This window comes from Heloderma suspectum, chromosome 1, assembly GCF_057233095.1.
Source record: "Heloderma suspectum isolate Gila_16-S chromosome 1, 16-S_ref, whole genome shotgun sequence".
Lineage (NCBI taxonomy): Eukaryota > Metazoa > Chordata > Lepidosauria > Squamata > Helodermatidae > Heloderma > Heloderma suspectum.
Genome location: NC_139458.1, coordinates 387824234 through 387846335, shown reverse-complemented (window position 1 = coordinate 387846335; position 22102 = coordinate 387824234). Strand labels below are relative to the sequence as shown.

At 42.8% G+C, this 22102-nt stretch overlaps 2 protein-coding genes across 32 annotated transcripts in view; one reads left to right on the top strand and one right to left on the bottom strand.

The window, feature by feature from the left end:
• Positions 1-13368, bottom strand: part of BABAM2 (BRISC and BRCA1 A complex member 2) — a 205778-nt gene extending 192410 nt beyond the window's left edge. For 15 of the 28 annotated variants that reach the window (XR_014786894.1, XR_014786895.1, XR_014786896.1 and 12 more), the window contains exons 1-3: positions 13300-13368; positions 10020-10172; positions 4216-4292 (exon numbers count right to left, since the gene is read on the bottom strand). Coding sequence is in view for 19 of the 28 variants with exons in the window: in XM_084828561.1 (XP_084684687.1) it covers positions 4216-4292; positions 10020-10147 (205 nt within the window). In the remaining 9 variants the exon portion in view is untranslated. Of the gene's footprint in view, positions 1-26; positions 111-4215; positions 4293-9965; positions 10173-10870; positions 10889-12693; positions 12760-13265 lie in introns of those variants that run through there. The other 13 variants (XR_014786900.1, XM_084828563.1, XM_084828560.1 and 10 more) reach the window with 7 other exon arrangements.
• A 225-nt stretch (positions 13369-13593) lies between these two features.
• RBKS (ribokinase) overlaps positions 13594-22102 on the top strand; it is an 83730-nt gene continuing 75221 nt past the window's right edge. For 3 of the 4 annotated variants that reach the window (XM_084828576.1, XM_084828575.1, XM_084828574.1), the window contains exon 1: positions 13743-13924. In XM_084828576.1, the coding sequence (XP_084684702.1) occupies positions 13872-13924 (53 nt within the window). In that variant the 5' untranslated portion in view covers positions 13743-13871. Of the gene's footprint in view, positions 13653-13742; positions 13925-22102 lie in introns of those variants that run through there. The other variant, XM_084828577.1, reaches the window with a different exon arrangement.

The window sequence follows — 22102 nt, the reverse complement described above, 5'->3', positions numbered from 1 at the left end:
TCCAGGAGCACCCCCAAGCTGCTCACCTGATACTTCAGGGGAGTGCAATCCCCTCCAGAACCAGTTGATCATCACCCAACTGGGCAGATGAACCACCCACTAACAGTACCTCCATCTTGTCTGGACTGAGTTTCAGTTTACTGGCCCTCATCCAGTTGCCTGTTCAGGCATAGATTCAGGACATCCACTGCCTCACCTGGATTAGATGAAAAGGAGAGGTACATCTCAATCTACATTCTGTAAATAACCTCACCCAGCAGTTTCAAGTAGATGTTGAATAGCATGGGGGATAAAATAAAGACATGCAAACCTTATGATGCAATTGCCATGGAACAATGCAGTCATCCCCCAGCACCACCTTCTGGAAACAGCCATCCAAGTAGGCATGGGTCCACTGTAAAACTGTGCCCCCAACCCGGGCAGCAAATCCAGAAGAATAGCATGGCTGATGCTACCGAAAGGTGCTGAGAGGTCCAAGAAAACCAACAAGGTTGAACTCGCCCTCTCTCTCTCTCTCTCTCTCTCACACTCTCTCTCACACACTCTCTCACACACTCTCTCACACACTCTCTCACACACTCTCTCACACACTCTCTCACACACTCTCTCACACTCACTCACACTCACTCACACTCACTCACACTCACTCACACTCACACTCACTCACACTCACACTCACTCACACTCACACTCACTCACACTCTCTCACTCTCTCACCCTCTCTCTCTCACCCTCTCTCTCTCACCCTCTCTCTCTCACCCTCTCTCTCTCTCACCCTCTCACACTCACTCTCTCACCCTCTCACACTCACTCTCCCTCCCTCCCTCCCTCCCTCCCTCCCTCACTCTCACTCCCTCACTCACTCTCACTCACTCTCTGTCACTCACACTTTCTCTCTCTGTCACTCCCTCCCTCACTCCCTCCCTCCCTCCCACTCACACCCACTCCCACACTCTCTCTCTCTCGCTCTCCCTCCCTCTCTCTCCCTCCCTCCCCCCCTCTCCCTCCCCTTCCCTCTCACACACTCTCTCCCTCCCCCTCTCCCTCCCTCTCACACACTCTCTCCCTCTCCCTCCCTCCCTCTTACACACCCTCTCCCTCTCCCTCCCTCCCTCTCACACACCCTCTCCCTCTCCCTCCCTCCTTCTCACACACCCTCTCCCTCTCTCCCTCTCACACACCCTCTCCCTCTCCCTCCCTCCCTCTCACACACCCTCTCCCTCTCCCTCCCTCCCTCTCACACACCCTCTCCCTCTCCCTCCCTCCCTCTCACACTCTCCCTCCCCCCCCCTCTCTCTCGGCAAAGGTAATTCAAGGCAGTTTCTGCCCCCAAATCAGGCCTAAAGCAGGACTGAAAGGGATCCCGACAGATTGAAATGGATACCAAAATTGTTCTTTTGTCTTCTGAGCTATCACGAGTGCAGATAGAAATAGAAGAAAAACTGGGAGCTCCATTTGCAATTTACATTGGTTTAAAGTATGTCCTTTTTCAGATACAAGTGTGCAAAGCTATTTCATACTATACAAGAAACTGGATGACCTAGTAACGTGGTCCAACTAGCACAGGGCAAATCCCTGTTTTCAGCCATCCTAGAAATAACTCATCATTGTCAGAGGCTAGCCAATTAGAGGTCCTTGCAGAGCACTTGAACAGCAGAGGCTTGGGAGCCCCAAACCAGAGAACCTTTGAATGTTTAATTTATATTTATTTATTACATTTATATCCCCCTTTCTGCCAGATCACTGGGAATAAAATCCTCAAACAAAAAGGACATAAGAGAGGTCCAGATTCATACAACTAAAAGATAACTATCAAGCGCATCAATAGCCATCTGAAAGTGGCTAGACCATCTTCCACAGAGTAAATGCTGGATTTTTTAAACAAACCACTATGTGAACATACAGTCCAAGGATGTCACCCACAGTTGCCATATTTGATCAAGGATTGCCCTGCCTATTAATATGAGGCATGGCTCATTTTGTTTGAACTATCTGATTTTATTTAACTTTTTTGGATGAAGGATTGTGTAGTTGTGTTACCTCACTACTGTGGCATGAGCATATCCAGATCCTATCTTAGAGCTGGAGTTTGGACTAAATGACTGTCATGTCCCTTCTAGACAAGCCACCTACAGATATGCCAGAATCCATTACTTGGCTACCAATACAGCCTAGTATAAGCTGTATTCTGGAAAACTGCCTTCCTTGGAAAATGATTAGCACATCTGGCCATTTTCCAACATCAAACTATTGTTAACACATGCAGTACAAGATGACATAAAAGCTATACTTGCATCTTTTTGTTTCCTGGTGCCATGTTTCTTCCATAAGAACATCTGACTTGAACAATTAACAGTTTCAAAGATCTCCAGGTAACATAGCAAATCACATATAGGCAACAGAATGAACTCTAGAAGTGGTAACCCACAAAACCAAATTCTACTACATCATGTAAGATGCCATCTTAACTGCGCCAAATTAGACGTTTCCACCACTGATTTAATGGGTTAGGATTGCAGCTTAGGGGGTGATTCACTGACCACTTCCCACTTACTTTCTCCCACTGACTTCAAAAAGCTTTCTTAATTTATTGTCGGCTTCGGACTAATGCCTATGCATATGAGCAATGCAGTCTTTGAGATTTGCCAACAGACTCCTTATACAGAAGGACAGACACCTAATTCATTATGTCACTGTAAGAAAACCTTCACCATTCGAAAAACACTGTTCACAAAAATCATTCAGAAAAGCTAATATAACGATAAACTCCTGTAGTAATATGGTACTCAGTGGGGCCAGAGAGAAGGCAGGGTTGATCCTGGGAGGAAAAGGGGGGAAGTGAGGTATGAAGCAATCGCATGGATTTCTCTCTCACATACACCCACACCACAAACCATCAGAGACCAAGGGCTGCACAGCAGAGAACAGCATGCAGGTGCAAGCCCTCAGTTCCAGGGCTTGCAGTTAGGCTGAAGGAAGCAATTGAGCCTCCCAAGACCAATTCCTTCCCCTCTCAGGAATTCATAGGATAGAGGACTTGAGCACATATCCTGCAAGGTCAATTCTCTCCCCAACAAAGACATTACTGGGTTTCCTGCTCAGGCAGGAAGTCAGCAGATTTTTTAAAACCCTCAGCTGCTGTTGCTGTGTAGTGAAATAGAAGAACCAACAGGAAGGTAACTGTAAGATCAACTACCCCTTACACACAGAAAATTGGATTATTTCAGTTGCAAATGAGATTAGCCCTCACAGTTTAAAAGGACAGCATGGAAGGGGAGAATTGGTCTTGGAGTGTCTTCCTTCCCTCATCCAGTCTCCATAGCTCAAGTAGGAGTGCTGCTGGAGCTCCTCTGTTCAAGTTGGGCATTTCTCGGTCCAATGGCTATCCATAGAGCCAGAAAGTCTTAGTTGAGGGTAAAGGAGGAAGGTAAAAAGAAGTGTGTGTGGGGGGGAGAATCCACAAGAACAAAGTCCATGACAATCTACTGAGCCAGAGGCACATAGTGATTACAATAATTTAGTTCAACTGAACAGCACTGACTAATCAATTGGTAAAGGGGCTCAACAAGATAGATTTTTATTTTTAGAAGTGAACAGAAATGAGACAAATACATTAGCCTTGTAAATAAGCTAAGCATTACTAGCCTGCTAAAGAAGAAATTACTAACTTTGTTGGGGTATGGCTGAGGAGAAACTGAAAGCTCTGTTCCTACTGCAGCAGCCTGCTACATTTCCGTACCGAGCATGGAGGACTACGTGTGCCCCCTTCAACAGCCCACTTGGTTTCTATGGTGGGCACACTCCTGCATGGAATATGCATTCACCTGCATGCATGTTCTCATTGCCTATGGCTACCAGGAAAAATATAAGGCTGAAATGCATCTTTACATTATTTATTTAAAGCATTTGTTACTCCACGCTTCATTTTAACAACTCACAGGGCAGATTACATTTTTTAAACAATCAGTGTATAAACAATAAACACATTACTAACAGAAGTGAATGATAAAGAGCCACAACAGCTAAAACACAGTTAACCAGTATAAAAACTCCAGATGAATAAAGGCATCTGGCAAGCCACCCTAAGGGGGGCATTCCACTACTTGGGCAATGCAACAGAAATGGCCTTTTCCCCAGTCACCATCAGCCTAGTCTCAGAACTTGAAGCATCCAGAAAAGAGCCTCAGAAGATTATTTTAAAGTTTGGACACTTACATTTCAGTGTTTCTCCAGCATATGGAATATGCAACTTAAAGCGATCACAGCTGGGCCCAAGGGTCAGGGATGTGCAGCTAGAGTGAAAAGATACCATTTATAAATAGAGATACACACAATATCAGATTCTGACAATAATTAACAACGCATTCAACAAATAGAATGACTCTGACATTTTAAAGGTATTACAGAAAGTGAAGAACTTCTTTTTTGTCTTTTAGGGTAACACCAAACATAGGAACTGCTATAGAACTTCAATATAATACACTTTTGCCAAGCAAAAGTATCTTATATTGAAAGCCTAAAGGCTGGAATTGGAGTCAATTATTGTTTATTATAAAGTGCTTAGTACATGTTACGTACTCTAGAAATAAAAAAAAGTGGTGAACTAGGTTCATTTCACTTGCACCTATAACAATAAAAATAAAGTGTTTTGAAACAGCTAGTTGCCCACATTTCCTAATGTGTTCTGAAGTGTCCCTCAGTACTGGCTTTTCATCTTTTTTTATTACATATACCATGACTGGCACAAGTGATCTTCTGGCACCTACCTCCAGAAAGGCTCAGCACCATCAGGAATCAGAGTTGAGGCTGTAGCTTTAGAATTTTTTTTTTTTAAACACACAGCATGCTGTGTGCAAATATGAGACAGAAAGATCCAGAGTTAGTTTTTCTATCAGTAGCTCTCCTACCAAACCCCCAACTGCTTTTTAAGTTTCAGTTAAAAGGGTTGTTTGCATGTTTGATATAAACTGCCAAAAGGGAAACTTTAAAAAAGGCTTGCATGCACTGGAGGAAGTTTCCCTTTGAGCAGTTCCTGAAAACTTTTAGAAGAACATAAGAAGAGCCATGCTGGATCAGACCAAGGGTCCATGTAGTCCAGCATTCTGTTCACACAGTGGCCAACCAACTGTGGACCAGGAAACAACAAGTGGGCCACAAGTGCAACAGCACCCTCCCACTCAGGATCCCCAGCAACTGGTGTACATAGGCACATGGCATCTGATACGGAAGGTAGCACAAGGAGTAGGTTGAGGACCTACTAATGGACCTACTATAGGTAAAGGACCCATAAGGACCTACTAAAACATCAATATGCTATGGCAAAACTCTGCATAGTAAGAACCTGGAATCCCCTCAACAGCCAACCAGTGACCCTGTTTGGATGTTATCAGCAGTGTCTGGCAGCAAATCATGGGTTAATTATTTACTGGGTTGTTATGGGGGCACATGTCGCACACAGGCTGCTTCCTGTTTCCATTAACCCTCGAATGCCACATTCATGGGTTGTTTCCGTGACGTCTGAACAGGGGCACCTGGGGTTGTTGATGTGTTAAACAACCCCAACTTAACCCAAGAACAACCCATGGTTACCCTGGGGTTGTTTAACCCATGAACAACCCCAAGTGCCTCTGTTCGGACATCAAGAAAACAGGAAGCAGCTTAGGCATGGCGCATGTCCGTACAATTTGTGAGTTAATTAACCCACAATTTGCTGCCAGATGCTGCCATTACATCAAAATGGGGTCAATGGCTTGACAGGATATGGCACATGTTGGGGACATAGTTTACCAACAAATGCAGTTGGCCACTAACTCTACTCAAAAACAAAATGCAATCACTGCCAGATTTCTGTTTATATTATATGGAAAGTCTTTCTTCCTGAGGAACACATCCCCATGATATAGGAAAATTATATACATCTCGAGTCAAGCAGCTCCTGCCCTCCACCTGGTCACTAAGGCTGGGAATTAGCTACAATGAACAATGTCGGGAATACTTCCTAGTAAATATGCACAGGATTCAGTTGCCTTTTGGCAAACCATCCTATACCCATGTCAATCCTTTATCTAACTGCCTTTTATGTTTGAATTAATCCTTTTGAGTTGCTATTGTCCTTATTCCCCTGCCTCCGTAATTTAAATTTAAAAATACGCATGTCTTTACTATCTTGTAAGATAAAATCAACAAGATTTGTTTCCCTGTACATATTGAATAACAACTTCAACTATTTTTTTAAAAAGAAAGCAGTTTGGGGATTCTCTGTGAAGAGCTGCTGATGGGGAAGACCTAAAAATAACTCATGTGCTGCCATGGGTGCCTTTGGCTATGCCCAATCTCTTTGCTTTGTGTTATGCAGTCATCACATGCCCCCAAGATGTAGAATGGGACGGGAGATTTGGCAGTGATACAGAATCCAAATCATGCAGTTAGTAACCCACCCATGTGAGAGTTACAGAACTAGAAATAGCTGGGATCAACCAACTGCCTGTGAAAACACTTCCTCACATTCTAGCGTTAAATAGGGCTTCAGATTCAGTTTTGCCCAACACAAACAAGTATTTCTACTGCCTATTCAAACCCACGAATAAATCCACCTTTTACACATTTTTCCCATTATTTTAGCCTCAAGAATGAAGGAACTTCAATATCCATTATACCAATTACATGGAGTCAGCCACCAATGATGGTTTACTTTAATTCACAATATTCCCATACGACTTCAGCAGCAACAGATTATTACTTCATAGACATCAGTTTGAAGTTATCACTGGACATATGATTACAATAAACTTTGTCAGTAATATGGAATACAATAGAAATTTCTGATTTTGCAAATATAACTCTTTCTTTTAGCTTGCGACACAATACCTGGGGGAAAAGGATAATATATCTTACATTATAATAAAATAGAGATATAATAATAATAGCATCCTTAAAAGCAATGCTAAGTATTTTTCTAGGCTGTTAAGATTCTACTTTTTAAATTTTTTTTTACTGGTCTAGAAGTGAAAGTTGACAGCATTTGCAGTTGCATTTTGCCAAATTACTTCTTTCTGATAAAGCTACATAGGAGATTTCAAAAACTGCTATTATCTGAGCAAAAAAATAATAATTAGAAATATATTTGCAAGGAGCTACAAAGGTGCCAAGACAAAGAAAAGGAAAAAAAGTAGTGAGGCAATTAAGCACGAGTGCCTATGCTCAAGATACAAATCCAATAAACACAGGTGACATACAAAACATTTATTTATTATTACATTTATATCCTGCTTTTTCCCCCCTCTTGCAAGGAACCCAAGGTGGCTTACATGGTCCTCCCCTTCCATTTTAACCTCACAACAACCCCGTGAAGTAGGTTAGGCTAAGAGTCAGTGACTGGCCCAGAGTCACAGCCAAGTGGGGACTAGAACCCAGATCTCCGGAGTCCCAGTCCAACACTCTAACCACTACGCCACACGGATTTACTCTTTCCTTGAAAACACACTGAAGTATATCCTGCAGAGTATCGGGAGCATATAAAGCTGCCTCTTGCTTGCTTTTGCTCTACCAACATCTAAACAGCAGAGGAAGCAGGTTCACAACTTTGTAGTATTATATGCATAACTATAACAACAGTTTTCCCAAGAATAAACCTTTCCATGGATGTGTGCAGGGGGAAATACTAACTAACTTCCTTGAAGGCTCTACATTTTCAATACACATCAAAACATTTGTGGCAAAAACTCATTTCCTAAAATGAACATTAGTTAGTATCTAAAAACTAATATTTGGAAACATGATCTCACCCCAGCCATTATGCTAGTAGTGTCAGTAAGGAAATCAGCTAATGTAGGGTTAATTAGGTATTGACCCTGTTTTGGATAAGATTGCACTCTACCTGAAAGATCAGGTTGGGTGTACTCCTGGAGCCAGCAATGCTACTGGAAGCTCAGGTAGCAGCCACGGCAAGGAACATTTGTGCCCAGGATTAGCTGGTGCATCAGATATACTCTTTTCTGGAAAAGGCAGACTTGGATACTGTTAACAAATGCCTTGGTCAAATTTAGATTAGACTACTGCAGCAAGCGATATACAGTCAGGGCCAGAAATACTGGAACAAGGATAACTGTTTTGGCAGTTGGCCTCTGTACACCACCACACTGAAGCTGAAAGGAAACGCACCCAGGTGGGAGCGAAGTCAGGACTTCCAGCTGTAATTCAGGCCTTTAATCTGCTTGACTGGTCATGGGCTACCCAGGAAACAGACCACACCTGGCCATGCGGCTGCTTGTCAGCCATTCATTCCATTACTTATGGGCCACCAACGATGGGGGGTATGCCACTGGCTGTCCTTCCTGAATGGGTAGTGCCCCACTTTTGTCAAACCCCTTGAATTACAGCGGAAAGTCCTGACTTCGCTCCCATCTGGGTGTGTTTCCTTTCAACTTCAGTGTGGTGGTGTGCAGAGGCCAACTGCCAAAACAGTTATCCTTGTTCCAATATTTCTGGCCCTGACTATATTTTTCTGAAAAGTGTTATATTTTAGTCTTCTAACCATCTATAATACTCTCAGAGAATGTTTGTTACTGGATGGATTTAAAATATCATAAATAAGATCAAAAACTTTAATTGGTACAGAACACAGCAGCCAGTGTTCTTGACTAGAGCCTGTCTTTCAAACCACAACACACCAATATTTTTCAGAAGCTCCCAATCCACTTCCAAGTCCAGCTCGAAGTGCTAGTTCCTACCTTTAAAGTCATAAGCAGTTTGGCTATCTGAAGAACCACCTCTACCTGCAGGGATTCCACAGATGCTCTGTGTCCCAATACAATATGAAATACACTGAGTATAAATAAAATTGCCTTTTCAGTAGTGGTACATAGGTGTTGGAATTCGCTGCCTGGGCTCCCTCTTTGCTTATTTTTAGGCACCTAGTCAAGATGCTCCTATTCCGATATGCATTTGACCTGGGTAGTGGACAACTTTGGTAGTTTTTAATCTTACTGCTGTTGCTTTATTTTTAATTTTTTTTTTTTACTGTTTTTATGGATTTGTTGGTTGACTCTTTATTGTGTTTATGTATTGCGTTAGCCACCTTGGACGCCCTTAAATAGACAGAAAAGCAGGATAAAATATTTAAATAAAATAAGCTGCAGGATACTTTCCCTGCAAAAGCGAGGCCTACCCTATGTTATAATTATATGAGCAAATGCCAAGGTTAAGAATGTGCCTATTATGTTGTATGAGCTGCGCTCCATTATTCTCTGCATCTCAGAAATGTCAGCTGTCAGACTGTACCCATTAATGAAGAAATTGGCAGCGAAGCTAGTCTTAGCAGTTGTGCTTGACAGCAGTAGCAGCCACTGAAATTTGTTACTAGTGCCTCTCCGGACTTGTGACTGAGGCTAATACAACACTGAGGGTTCACTGGTCACCAGGAAGGTGTACCAAGTTAGAGCTACCATTCTATGTTTGTTGATGGCATTCTGGTCAGGTAGAAGAATAATGCTGAGGAACACAGGAAGCTGAAGTATACCAAGTCAGACCTTTGGTCCATCTAGGTCAGTACTGTCTACTAGCAGCAGCTCTCCACAATTTCAGCCAGGAGTCTTTCTCAGTTACATCAAAAAATGCCAGAGACTACACTTGGGACCTTTTGAATGCACGTGCTACTCTACTGAGCTACATTCAGAGAGTTCTATTCTTCTGGTTTTATTTTTGTTTCAGTCACAGCAGAAATCGTCAGATGCATTTTCATCCAAGTAATACAATATCCAGGGAAGGTTAAGAAACCAAAACATGGTATGGTGATGAAATAGGATGACTTCTGAAATCAATCAAGAGCTACTGATGAAAAAGAATTCTATTGCAAGTGTTCTGCACAACACTTTAAACCAAAATCTCTACAGGGTTGTTGAGGAAATCAGTAAGAACTTCTTTAATCTCTTCATTTCAGATAAATGAGAAATGTTAAAGGTACTTACTGGCATAGCAAAATCAGCACTTGGACATTATTTGAATTCATTTAGGAAGCTTACCCAGATTTCAGATCTGTAATCCTTAAACAGTTAGTTGCATCTAATCCTACTTTTCCATTTCTGACCACATTGGAAATTAAAGGAGAAAGTGATGGAGAGATTCTGTTCAAGGCAATTTCAGGGGACATATTAATTTGCAAGTTGTACTCAGCTCTGCAAGAAAAATAATTGAGAGTGTATTAAATAGCTATCCCATTTCAATACCTCCTTATATTATAACAAGTGACAACACAGAGGCCTGACAAAAAGACATAGATGAGGCAGGGACAAAGGGAAGAGGACCAAGGAAAGATGAAGGAAGCAGGGAACTTAAGAGAAAGACTGCATGAAGTAGGGACCAAGGGAAAGAAAGTAGGAACAAAGCTAGCTGGAAATAAAAAGGGAGACTGGACAAACATTCATCTATATCCCATATTTATGGTCACATTGCTATATGCATTCCTGCCATTTAGTAAGTATCTCACTCATACACTAGAATAAAGCACGCATCTCACTCATTTTCTCCACTAATCAGTTCTAACATATAACGCACCAAGATGAGCACAGCCCACCACTTGTTTGATAAATCTCCTGGTTTTGCTGCCTGCCTGGGCTGCCAAAAGCAGGGAGGGGTGAGAGTCAAGCACTTGGCAGGCAACCATACATGGCTAGTGGGCTATGTTCAGCTTGTGTTATCACAAGCTGTTCAGATGACATTTACTTCAACACTAGAATTTGGACAGTGCCTGTTTAATCTCACAAAACACATTTAGAATGGTTCAATCTCAAGTCATTTTTAAGTTTGACACCCCAAATATAAATTTATACCCACAGTTGTATACAATATCTTTATGTAGTAAAAACAACAATACCTTGTTAAGCCAGAACTTAAATCAGACAGAGCTTAACAAGGATGCAGAGCCTGGGTTGGACAAAAAGGTTTGTTTATTTATTTACAACACTTGTATACTGCTCCACATCTAAGCAGTTTCCAGAGCAGTGAACAACAAAATGTAAAAGGATAAAAAGAATGAAACATCATATTAAAATTACACACACACACACACAGTGCCAATAAAACACTAGTTGGTCAATCAAGGAAGGCTTCCTGGAAAAGAGCTGTCTTCAGGAGGTGCCGAAAACAACAGTGTTAGAAAAGGTTAGAGCTAATGTTACCAGCACCTTCACACCATCTTCCCCAAAGGGCCTGCATATACCTTAAACAAAAGCAGATCCAAGATTAACTACAAGGAACCCCATATGGGAACTCCTTAGCACAGACTGACCCGCCATACAATCTGTGAGCTAACTACCACTCAAGGATATTCCCACAAATACTTTGAAGAGGTCCTGCTCCCCAAAATGTCATCAATATTACATGGCTGATCTAATCAAAAGTCACCAAAAGACAGGATAAACAGTTTATAATAACCCTACCAATGCCCAGGTATAGAATTCAAGCTCATGAGGACATACAGGGTCAGACACGCATCCAAGTGAAATCTGTAACTGTCTACAAAGGTGATATTATGCCTGAAATTACAAGGCTGCCGAGGTAAGAGTTCGGGAGTGAGATCAATAGCTGGATGGAGAATCCACATCAAGAATGAGATGTGAAATTGCTGGTAATTGGCAGCCATGTATTTAAGAGCACTTGATATCCCACCCTCTAGAAAGGGAACTCCAAGAGCCACAACCTCTAAAGCAGAGGTAGACAACCTGTGGCCCTCCAGAGTTTTTGGCCTACAACCTCCATGATCCCTCACCATTGGTTATGCTGACTAGGGCTGAGATTTATAGGCAAAAACATCCAGAGGGCCAGAGGTTGCCCACCCCTGCTCTCCAGGAACCCAACTTCTAGTAGCTGTTCTTCACTAGTAGGGTAGCATGTCACCAACTGTATCCCCCAACCCCAAACACTCCCTTCATATGAAGTTGCCTTATACCAAGTCAGACCACCAGTCCATCTAGCCTAGTATTGCTAACTCTGACTGATAGCAGCTCTCAACGATCCTATCTTAATGTAAATGGCGGCAGTAGCTTTAGGTGGCTACTCCCTTGGTGGGGTGTGGGGGGGCAAGGCTCCTGTACCTTTCACATTTACACAAAAGGCTAAAACCCAACGTACAGAGCTTTCCACAGCAATGAGACGGGGGTTCCATCCAATATCACACAAACAAGTATCTGTTCATGCAGTGGTTCTTCTCTTTCCTCTTCCCCCTTTGATTGCCCCATACCATCTCCAAATCTGCTCTAGAAGGTCGCCCGACCCTCCAGAGCAGATTTTGGGGGCACAGGGGAGAATCCATTCCACCAACATCTGTCCCAAGGGACACAGCTGGCTTTCACCCAAAATAATAATAATAATAATAATGTTGTTGTTGTTGTTCAGTTGTTAAGTCGTGTCCGACTCTTTGTGACCCCATGGACCATAGCACACCAGGCCTTCCTGTCCTCCGTTCTCTCCCACAGTGTGTTCAAGTTCATAAAAATAATAATACCCTGTATTTATTGACTAGCAGTACTTGTATGCCACTGAATATAATAAAATATCTAAACAGTTTACATGCATACTAATCTATATGGTAGACTAGGAAACTTATCTCCATATTGCAGTCGGAAGGCTGCAGCCAAGACAATTTCAGTGCCCTCCCAAAACAGAGGCCACTCTCTCATCATGAGCGCTGAGACTCACAATCTTAACTGCTACTGGTCTCCTTTTGGATTTTTGCCTGTAGCAAGTATTAGAGGCACATGAAACCTGTAATAATAATTATAACAGCAAATTTTGAGGGTTTGCCTGTATCAACTATTAGAGGCACAGGAATTTATTATCACTGGGTTGTAGCCAATGGGTTGCATCCAATGTTAGTCTAACGTAAGTCCCATTGATTCAATGGGTCTCCTCTACATAGGATTAACACTGGATACAACCCATTATTACAGCACCTGCAGCTAAGCACAGAGCAAACCACAGCACAAACAGAAATACCTCAAGCCATAGGGGGTGAAGAAGGGATAACCCACCCCATTCAGTCCCCCCCCACACACACACACACGCACCTCCCCATAGGATATCCAGACTTGAAGGTATACCCCATATTATCCAGCCACCCACTGCTGCCAACCCAGCCCTCATACTTTATGCTGCCCCCGCCCCCCAAGGAGAAGCATGGAAGGAAATCCCCACATATCCATCCACCACCGGCCCCGTCTGAAGGGGCACAATATTTTCGGGCCTCCCTCAGCCACCGCTAGGGTAGCTACCTGCGGAGCGCGCGGTGGGGAAACGCAAACAAACCTAAAAAAGCGGCACCGACCACTCGCCTTAGCCACGCACTCTGGGCGCCTGCGTGGACCCGCCCACTCCAGCCTGTACGCTGCGTGCGCGCCCTCGAGCACCCTCAAGCGCGCGCCGAGGCCCTCCTCGAAAGCCGAAGAAATAAGTAAAAATCGGGGCTTCCTTAGAGATAGAGGTGTCTAATGCACGCCTGAATAATAGCGATATATATATATATATATATATATATATGATATTTAAGATATATATATATATAAATATATATATATTTTAACGGATCCTGCTTCGGAGCAAGACTAGAATGAGACATTCTAATGATGATCGCGGAGCTCGGCCGTTCACTTGGGGAAAAGGTAGGCGCGCTTTGGTGTGGGAAAAGCGCAAAGCAGCACTCAGGCGCTTTAAAGGGCGAACGCGTCAGGTCGGTGAAGGGCCCCGCAGGCAGAGCGGTTTGTGGAAAAGTAGCAAAGGGCAGTGAGAGCGCTGCCGCTGAGGGCAGGTAGAGCTGCAGCAGGTTAAAGGTCACAGTGTAGAGAAAGGGGCCTCTTGCTGCTGCTAAATCTGCTTCCGACATGGCAGTTGCTGAGGTCGTGGTGGTGGGATCCTGTATGACTGATCTGGTGAGGTTAGTATTGTAAATGGGATCCTGTCTGCTCTCAGGGTGGTTCAAAATCGATGACTTCCAAGAAAAAAAATAAATCAGATTTGTAATCTGATCTTTAAGATTTAAATCGGATCTTTAAAATGTAGATACCAACTTTCTCTTAAAGAAGACGTTAATATTAAATAATCGGAATGGTATGTTAGCCCTACAGTAAATCTCTAAAGTGAATCTGTGCCTCTTCCACGAGTTAAAGGAAGGTTGTCTATGTAAACGAAGAACCAATTTGGTCACTTCTCAAGTATGATTATTTAGACTCTACCTATAACTGTTTTTAATGAGATTAATTTCAAAGTATGCTTAGGATGCACACTTACATAGAACTGTATGAACTCACTGGGGCTTACTTCTCAGTAAATATCCATGGGAGTGAGCTGCATAGGTGCATACACACAGGATCATGCTCTCAAGTCGAAAATAAATGCAATCCTTTTGTAATTGCAGTCAGTCACCTCTCTGCAAATATTCAGTGAACTGAAGGTGCAGATAAAATCTTTATCGCTTTTACTGTGGTGACTGTGGATGCAAAAAGTGTTTTAAAGCATATTAAGGTGGACTAGTCTGTGTTTGTTATTTTTTCTGCATCATAAACAAACTTTCATTTGTGAGACCGTACACACATTTCACGTTCATGTACCTTTTGTGAGGCAGGAAATATTTGAAGTTAAAAGTTCACACATGCTTACAGACAGAAGTGGCCCAATGGAATGGTGTCACCTAAGGACTTTGCCTTTCCAATTCCCTGGAGTTAGTGTGGTAGCAATCCTCAATTGCTGTTATATTAATAGATATGAAGAGACCTGATCCCCAGTTGTTTGATGTAAATAAAGTGACCATTTTCCCTCCATAAGACAAATGTACCTAATTTATTTAAATGAATTATTAATTTAGTTTCCATCAGCATGCACAGTCTTTCCATGCATTCTGCTTTAGATACTCACACAAGGATGAGGTACATTCCGCACTACATTGTTCTGTTGTTGCATACGCTTCATTCCCCAATGTAGCTCACAACATTCATAAAATGTAACAGATCTGTTAATAAAGTACATTTTAAACCAAATCAACAAAAACAGTCCATTTGAAGCAGAAGCCGCCATCTGATGGTGTCTTTGCCTGTCTGCCACAAGCCAGAGTCTTGTATTATCCTGACCATTTTCCTAGCTTGCTAACTTACATGGCAAGTTACAAAAGTGAAGGATGGCTTATTTATTTAGCTAGTCAATTCCAAGCTTCATGCCCTCAGGAAACCCTTCTGTCATTTGATCATCTCTTGAGGTCTGCTGCAAAATTTCTTCAGAAGATTCTGGGGGCAGTGGTAGGGGTAGGCAAACTTTTTTTGGCCACAGGCACATTTGGCAATTTGTCCTGAATACCACCACAATATGGTTGCCGTGGGAGGCATGGCAAATGTACCCAAAAGTCTGAGTACAAGGGGGAGGGGGTCTGAGCCCCAACATACTAAACAACTCCTTTGAACCCACAGTTTCCAGAACCAACAGAAACCTATTGCACAGCAAGCCCACCTACCAATAAGAAAACATGTTAATTAAAAAAAAAAAGTGGGAGGGGTAGGGCACCTTGGCAGGTGCCAATAAAGGTGCCTGGGAGCACACTGATGCCCATGGGTACCACGTTACTTACTCCTGGTTTAGGTTATATATCCTGGCTTTTGACTTTAAAATCCGTCAAGGTGGCTTATAAAACTAAAATTGCATAGAATTTTGATCCTTGCTGTTTATTTTGACTGCCAACAGGAAGGGGAGGAGCCAAATAGCAGTTGACTGGCCAATGGAGGAGGCGCTGATATTTTGCATCTCCCTCTGATCATTTCATCTGGCTTTCCAAAAGGCTCCATCTTGTCTGTTCCTTTTGCTCAACTTGCCTTAACAGCTACAAGCTTCCTCCTTCATTTTCCAACATCTTCCTTGTGGGAAGAGGCTTTACCTGGGGAGGGTCAGTTTGTAACCAAACATAACCTAACTTTATGCTTATGAAAAAATTCTGATGAGTCCCAAAGTTCCTAGGAACACAGTTTCAGAACCACTAATTTGAGGAAATATTTGGTCAGGTTATGTAATACTAATGTATAATAACTGACATGTCTTATGCTTTACTCTAATAGCTTTTATGTGCTTTACTTAGATCTAACTGGATAGGGCAAGTTAAAGTAAAAAAACAAAATCAAAGGTGTACTATCTCTTAGAAAACAAAGAATAAAAACCCTTTTGTGTACACACTGACTTAAGTGAAACACAAAAGATTGGCAGATTTTCTATCTTTTTAGTGCTACAGACAGACTTGCTTAAGATTTGAATCTGAAAGATTTTGAAACATACTTGCGGTGCAGTGCTATGCATGTCTACTCGTTTATGTCTCAGGTAAGTGCAGGTAGCCTTACAAAGTAATCATATGCTCTTCTGCTGCTATGCCAGTGGATAGCCACCTTATCCTGTGCATGCTTAGCCTAGGAGGTGAGGGGAAAACTCAAGTAGAAAATACAAAAATGGCTTTATAGATAACAGGCACACCACAGCATCCCTGGAAACTCTACCAGTCTCACCAATCAGGGTCTGTGCCCCGGGACCATGCCCACATGCTGCTCACACTCAGAGATAGCCAATGCTCATAATGACAAGGACACACCCTCCCCAGCATATATCCCTGCATGACCACATGTACAGTTATGCCACAGCACCCTCCATCCCAGTAGTACAGTCAGCTGTGCTTTTCATACTGCCAGTCCCCATATTGCTCACAACCAGTGTTTTGGAGCACAGTACACACAGGGGAGGAAAGGAGAGCCGATGCAACACAGCATCCTCATAATTCTATGGCCAGGAGTATCGCAGGGGGTTCTGCCAGCATATCTGCCATGCCAGCGGTGTATCTCTGGTTCTGCTGGTATAGCAGGGCCTGCACCAAACCCCGGAGCCCTCAGCTGGCAGTTCTTCTGTTCAGAATTGGTCTCTGAGAAACACTAAAAGTAACTGCAGTTAAAATGGGAAATTATAATAGATGAAATGAAGAGAGCTGCACTGGAATAATACTTCTAATTTATTTGACAACAAGAGATGCGAAAAGGCTGAATCTGAGCACGTATCATTCTTGTCGTAGACAAACAGTATTTGAAATCTTAACCTCTCCTGGGTATTCTTTTTCCTTTGGCTAACTATTTTTACCTCCCAGAGATAGGAACAATATCCTGATTTTTAGTCCCATGCTGTACTCACTTCTGTTAATAATGATTGTAATAAGTTAACTGGCTGAGAGGTAACAATTAGAAGCATATGCCTTGGATCTGAGAAAAGAAAAAGGTAGCCTCAACCCAATAAAGTGTCACAGCAGATCAGAATAAAAAATGATAAATCCATGCAAGTGATTAACAGTGCAATCCTCAGCCTTTATATGTCTGCTCAAAAGTAAGTCTCCATGACTCTCAGGTAAGTGGGCATCTAAATACACTGATATTGGACTTGATGGGATTTACTTCTGAGTAAACTTGTTTAGGATTATACTGTAAATGCAACTCTAAGCTTGCTACAAATCTCTACTATATTGTTTCATCCTGTTGGGAGAGGTGAGTCTTCTGTTCTCTTTTGGCTGTGGCAACATTGTTCAGTGTGTTCCTTGCTAATAAGCTAGCTAGCAAGAGTGCTGAACTTAACCTTAGAGAAAATATATAACAGAGCCATTATCATTCTCTGGAAGGTATGGAGTTAGGCTTAACAAAAACTCGCTCAAGGAGATGTGTGTTTGTGCAAACTTTGAACTACACACAGGTGATGCGTATGAGTCTGTATCTCAGAGTAATTCTGATATCAGAGTCTGAAGGATTCTTTCTTTCTTTCTTTCTTTCTTTCTTTCTTTCTTAGAGCTGCTTGTATACTTTCAGAGTTCAGATCCCCATGCTGAATATGAATATTGTAGAACAAATGAGCCTGTGTGATATATTGGATAGATTGTCAGATTTAGGGCCAAACTAGATGGGAGTCGAAACCATGTCCCTCTGTGCTTGCTGTTTGCAATGGGAGCTTTCCTCCTACTGTGAATAGCAAGTGTGTGTGAGTGTGGAGGCATGAAACCCCTTCTTTCCCCCCATGCCACAGTTCTGATCTAGCTTGCCCCCATGCCCTCTATTTGTTTTTCAAAAATTAGACATGCAATGCCAAACCACATGACAAATGTTACATCTAGTTTGGTCCCTAGATGTGTAAGACTGGCTCACCCATCAAAATCACTGGGTAGACCTGGAAAAATTAGTACCTTTCATCAAGTGTGCAGGCTTGTTGTGTGGCTCGGTTAATAAGGTTACATGATAGCTCAAGATATATTTTCAGTAGAGCCCAAAATACAGAATAGATTGTTTCCACCACCACCCCATGCATCTCAACCCTGCTGTAAAATTTGAGCAAGCAGCTGTCTTGTTGTTTTCCCTGCAGGGCTCCTCGTTTGATGTACACCCATAAACCAGTATTGTTTGAAACATCCTTTCTTTGGTCTAATTATTTCTCTGTTTCCAGTTACTGTAAGTTGTTTCCATTCCCTTCATAGATTTCAAAGAGACTGCTTTATAGATCTGTATCTCCTAAGGTCTGAGAACTGCTTTGGGATCTTTGAGGAGGAGAAGATCTACATAACTGCCCAGTCCTTATCTCTACCTACATTCCTCCACTCCCCATGATCTGCCTAGACTTCTCCACTTTCCCTTTGTCTTCCTCACCTCCTCCAGAATGCCGTGCCTTCTTTCATGTTCCCTAATGTGCCTGGAGCCACCTTCTAGCTCCTGATCTCCATCCAGCCTCAAACAAGTCTATAAACATTTAGGGAAACATTTGAGTGATCATTCCATTTGATTATTAATTAGTCTGTAATTAAATCTGTTCACCCATGCTACTGCAAATATGTTGTGCAGAAATGTATGTGTGCAGTCAACTAAAAGACATAAACATATTAAAGATTTTTCAGAATACCTAGAATTACTGGTTGCAGTTCTGATTTATGTTTTTGGAGGGATCAATCCTGTGGCCGCTAGACAGCAGCTAGATGGCCATAGATGCTAGACAGCAGCTAGATGGCTTGGAAAATCCAAGGCAGTGCAGAACAGCCCCATCCTGTGCACCCGCAAGAGGAGCGCAGAGCTGCCAGAAAGGGATACGGCTGGGGGCATTCCGGGGAGGGGAGAGCGTAGCTACCTGTACGACATCTTATGTGTCGTACAGCAACCTCCTTCCCTGCTCTGTGCTGCCACAACTAGACAGCCACAGCCGGCTGTCTAGCCGAAAAAGCAGGGCAGGAGAAGCGCGGCGGGAACAATACCCTCCATGTTTCTCCTGCCCTGCATTTGATAGGTGGTTGCCTCCGAGTTCAGAGGTGGACGCCTAGCTAGATAGGATTGTACCCTAAATGGTTTGTTGTTGTTGTTTATCCGTTCAGTCGCTTCCGACTCTTCGTGACTTCATGGACCAGCCCACGCCAGAGCTTCCTGTCGGCCGTCACCACCCCCAGCTCCCCCAAGGTCGAGTCCGTCACCTCCAGAATATCATCCATCCATCTTGCCCTTGGTCGGCCCCTGTTCCTTTTACCTTCCACTTTCCCTAGCATCAGCATCTTCTCCCGGGTATCCTGTCTTCTCATTATGTGGCCAAAGTACTTCAGTTTTGCCTTTAGTTTTGCCTTTAAATGGTTTACAGCAAGATATTATATTTCTTGTAGTAATTTGGCATGTGTGGATACATTTATCCCAGACATGCAAATATCCAGAGATCTGGCACCCTGGGTCATTGAAAGTATTATCCAAGACACCAAGATGTGTGTCAGAATTCTGACAGTCAATTGTATTGTCTTTCTTTCTCATGAATTTGATTGCAGAGAAAATCCCAATGATATGACTCCATGTCATATGTCCTCTGCACAGTGTTTCTCCCTGGTAGCCATCATATCTGAATGTAGCCACCTGCCCTGGTCACAACCTGGACACAGGTACAAATGGGCATCAAAGATATTGAAAGTTATTAAAATAATATGAAATTATATCATAGTTTATTCATCGTGTTTTCAAAATGGCACATGAAAAGCCAGACACCCAGTTGCTCAGAGGCTTATTAATGCACTTTCCCACTGGCTCTGTGTTTGCAGTCTTACACAGTAAAGCACAATCAGCGATGGAATGCTACTGGATGGGGAAGAGAAGATGCTTGAACAACAGCATCTGAGCAGGAACAGACTATCTGAACACTAGAAACTTTGAAGTTTCCCCCTTAAAGTTTAATAGCCATTAATTTGCCCTAATGCTTGTTCAAGCTGTGTGTGTGTGTGTGTGTGTGTGTGTAGGACAGGGAGGGAGAGAGAGAGAAAATAAGTGTTGTGGGGATGGAGTTGAGTTGGAAACCTGCCTTGGCACAGCTTCTTGGTTCAGAACATCCATCACTCAGTTCATTGTGCTCCACACCCATATAATTGATGTATTTCACTGATAGCCTACCTTCTCAATATGGTCCCCCCCCCCCCGCTCCATTTACCTTCACAACAACCCTCACTCTAGGGAGGTTAGGATGAGAGACTGGCCCAAGGTCACCTCAGGAGCCTCACGGATAAGCGGGATTTGAACCCTGTTCTCCATGGTCTCTGTCTAACCCTAACCACTATGCTGCAGTGGTTGTGTGACTTACTAGACTGGAGCCCTAAAGTTCACTAGCAGAATGGCCAGGCTGCTGGTAGGATGTTGCGTGTCATTGTGCTGTGTGAAAGGGCCCAGGGGCTCCCCGCTGAAACATCCTTGGTGTGTGGCAGAAATATAAAAGAGGTAGCAAGGGGCCAAGTTGGGAGCTAAGAAAGAGGCAATAATTGTAAAGGTTGGGTGTGGGATAGTGGCACTTGAGCAGAAACAAGTGTATGGAGGGAGAACAGAGCCATTTCACCAGCCCTGCTGAAAGACCTCCGCCGTGAAGGCTCCTCCTCCTTCAGTGTCACCACCAGCAGCCATTGCAGCAGACTGAGCTGAGGGAGGATGAGAGGGGGAAGCAGGGCCATTCCACCAGCCTTGCTGGAAGAATTACTTTTTTCCCTCCTCTTCCCTCCCCATTCCTTTTTCCTTCCGCGTCCTGTCTTTTTAGATTTTAAGCTTGCAGGCAGGGACTACCTTGTTTATTTTATGTGAGCCATTCTGAGAGCCTTTTGGCTGAGGAGCAGCATACAAATTCTAGAAAAAGAAAGAAAAGATTGGCCAGTCTTGAGAAGTCAAGAGTAAATTCTGAGATTTTGTTGATCTTGCAGTTAGAAAAAGAATGCAATGTGAGAGCCTTTCATGCCCTACAATGTCCCTTAAGCAAGTTTGAATTGCCAGTGTGTGTTTAAGCAGACCACAATAAATATTCATTATATTTGAAGGTTGATTTATCCCAGCTGTCATTTTCACTTGACACAGTCTTCCCTGTTTCCTGAGAGGTGAGGTCGCTGTTTGTAGCACTAGCTATTTCCATGGCAGTAGACTTTGATGCCATCAGTGGAAGATTGAGGCATTCCATTGAGTACGGGCAATTAAAAATTATGGATTGTGAGATAAGGCTTGCGTTTACCAAGCTCCTCGGCATTATAGGCCACATGAGGCTTGGAAAGCGTTGCTTAATTCTTAAGGGACTTGGTGTGGGTAATGGAATAAATGAATTACTCTTGTTTGATCCTAGCAGGGAAAGCAGTTACGTTTAAAAGAAAATAAAATCCACCACTCAAAATCGTCTTCTGTACTTGGGTGGAAAGAACAAATATAAGTCACAACATAATAACTGCCATTGATGCACTGAATTTCCCAGAGTTATTCCTGTTGCCATGCAGCAATTTGGAGCGTTACAATTCGCCTGTCACAGAACACTGCTTTTTCCCCTTTGACTGAGTCCAGAGAAACATGCAAAGAAATAATCAGCCTTATCCCTTAAGAAAACAAAATTCATGTAGAATATTACAACATTCTGTGCAGAGCAATCCTATGTACGATTACTCAGAAGTAAGTCACATTGTGTTCAATGGAGCTTACTCCCAGGTAAGCGTGCATAGGATTATGGCTTTAACTTTTCTTTCATATGTGTTTAAGAAATCTGTTCACCATTTTTCAGTAATCTTTTGATAATTAGGGACTATGATTGC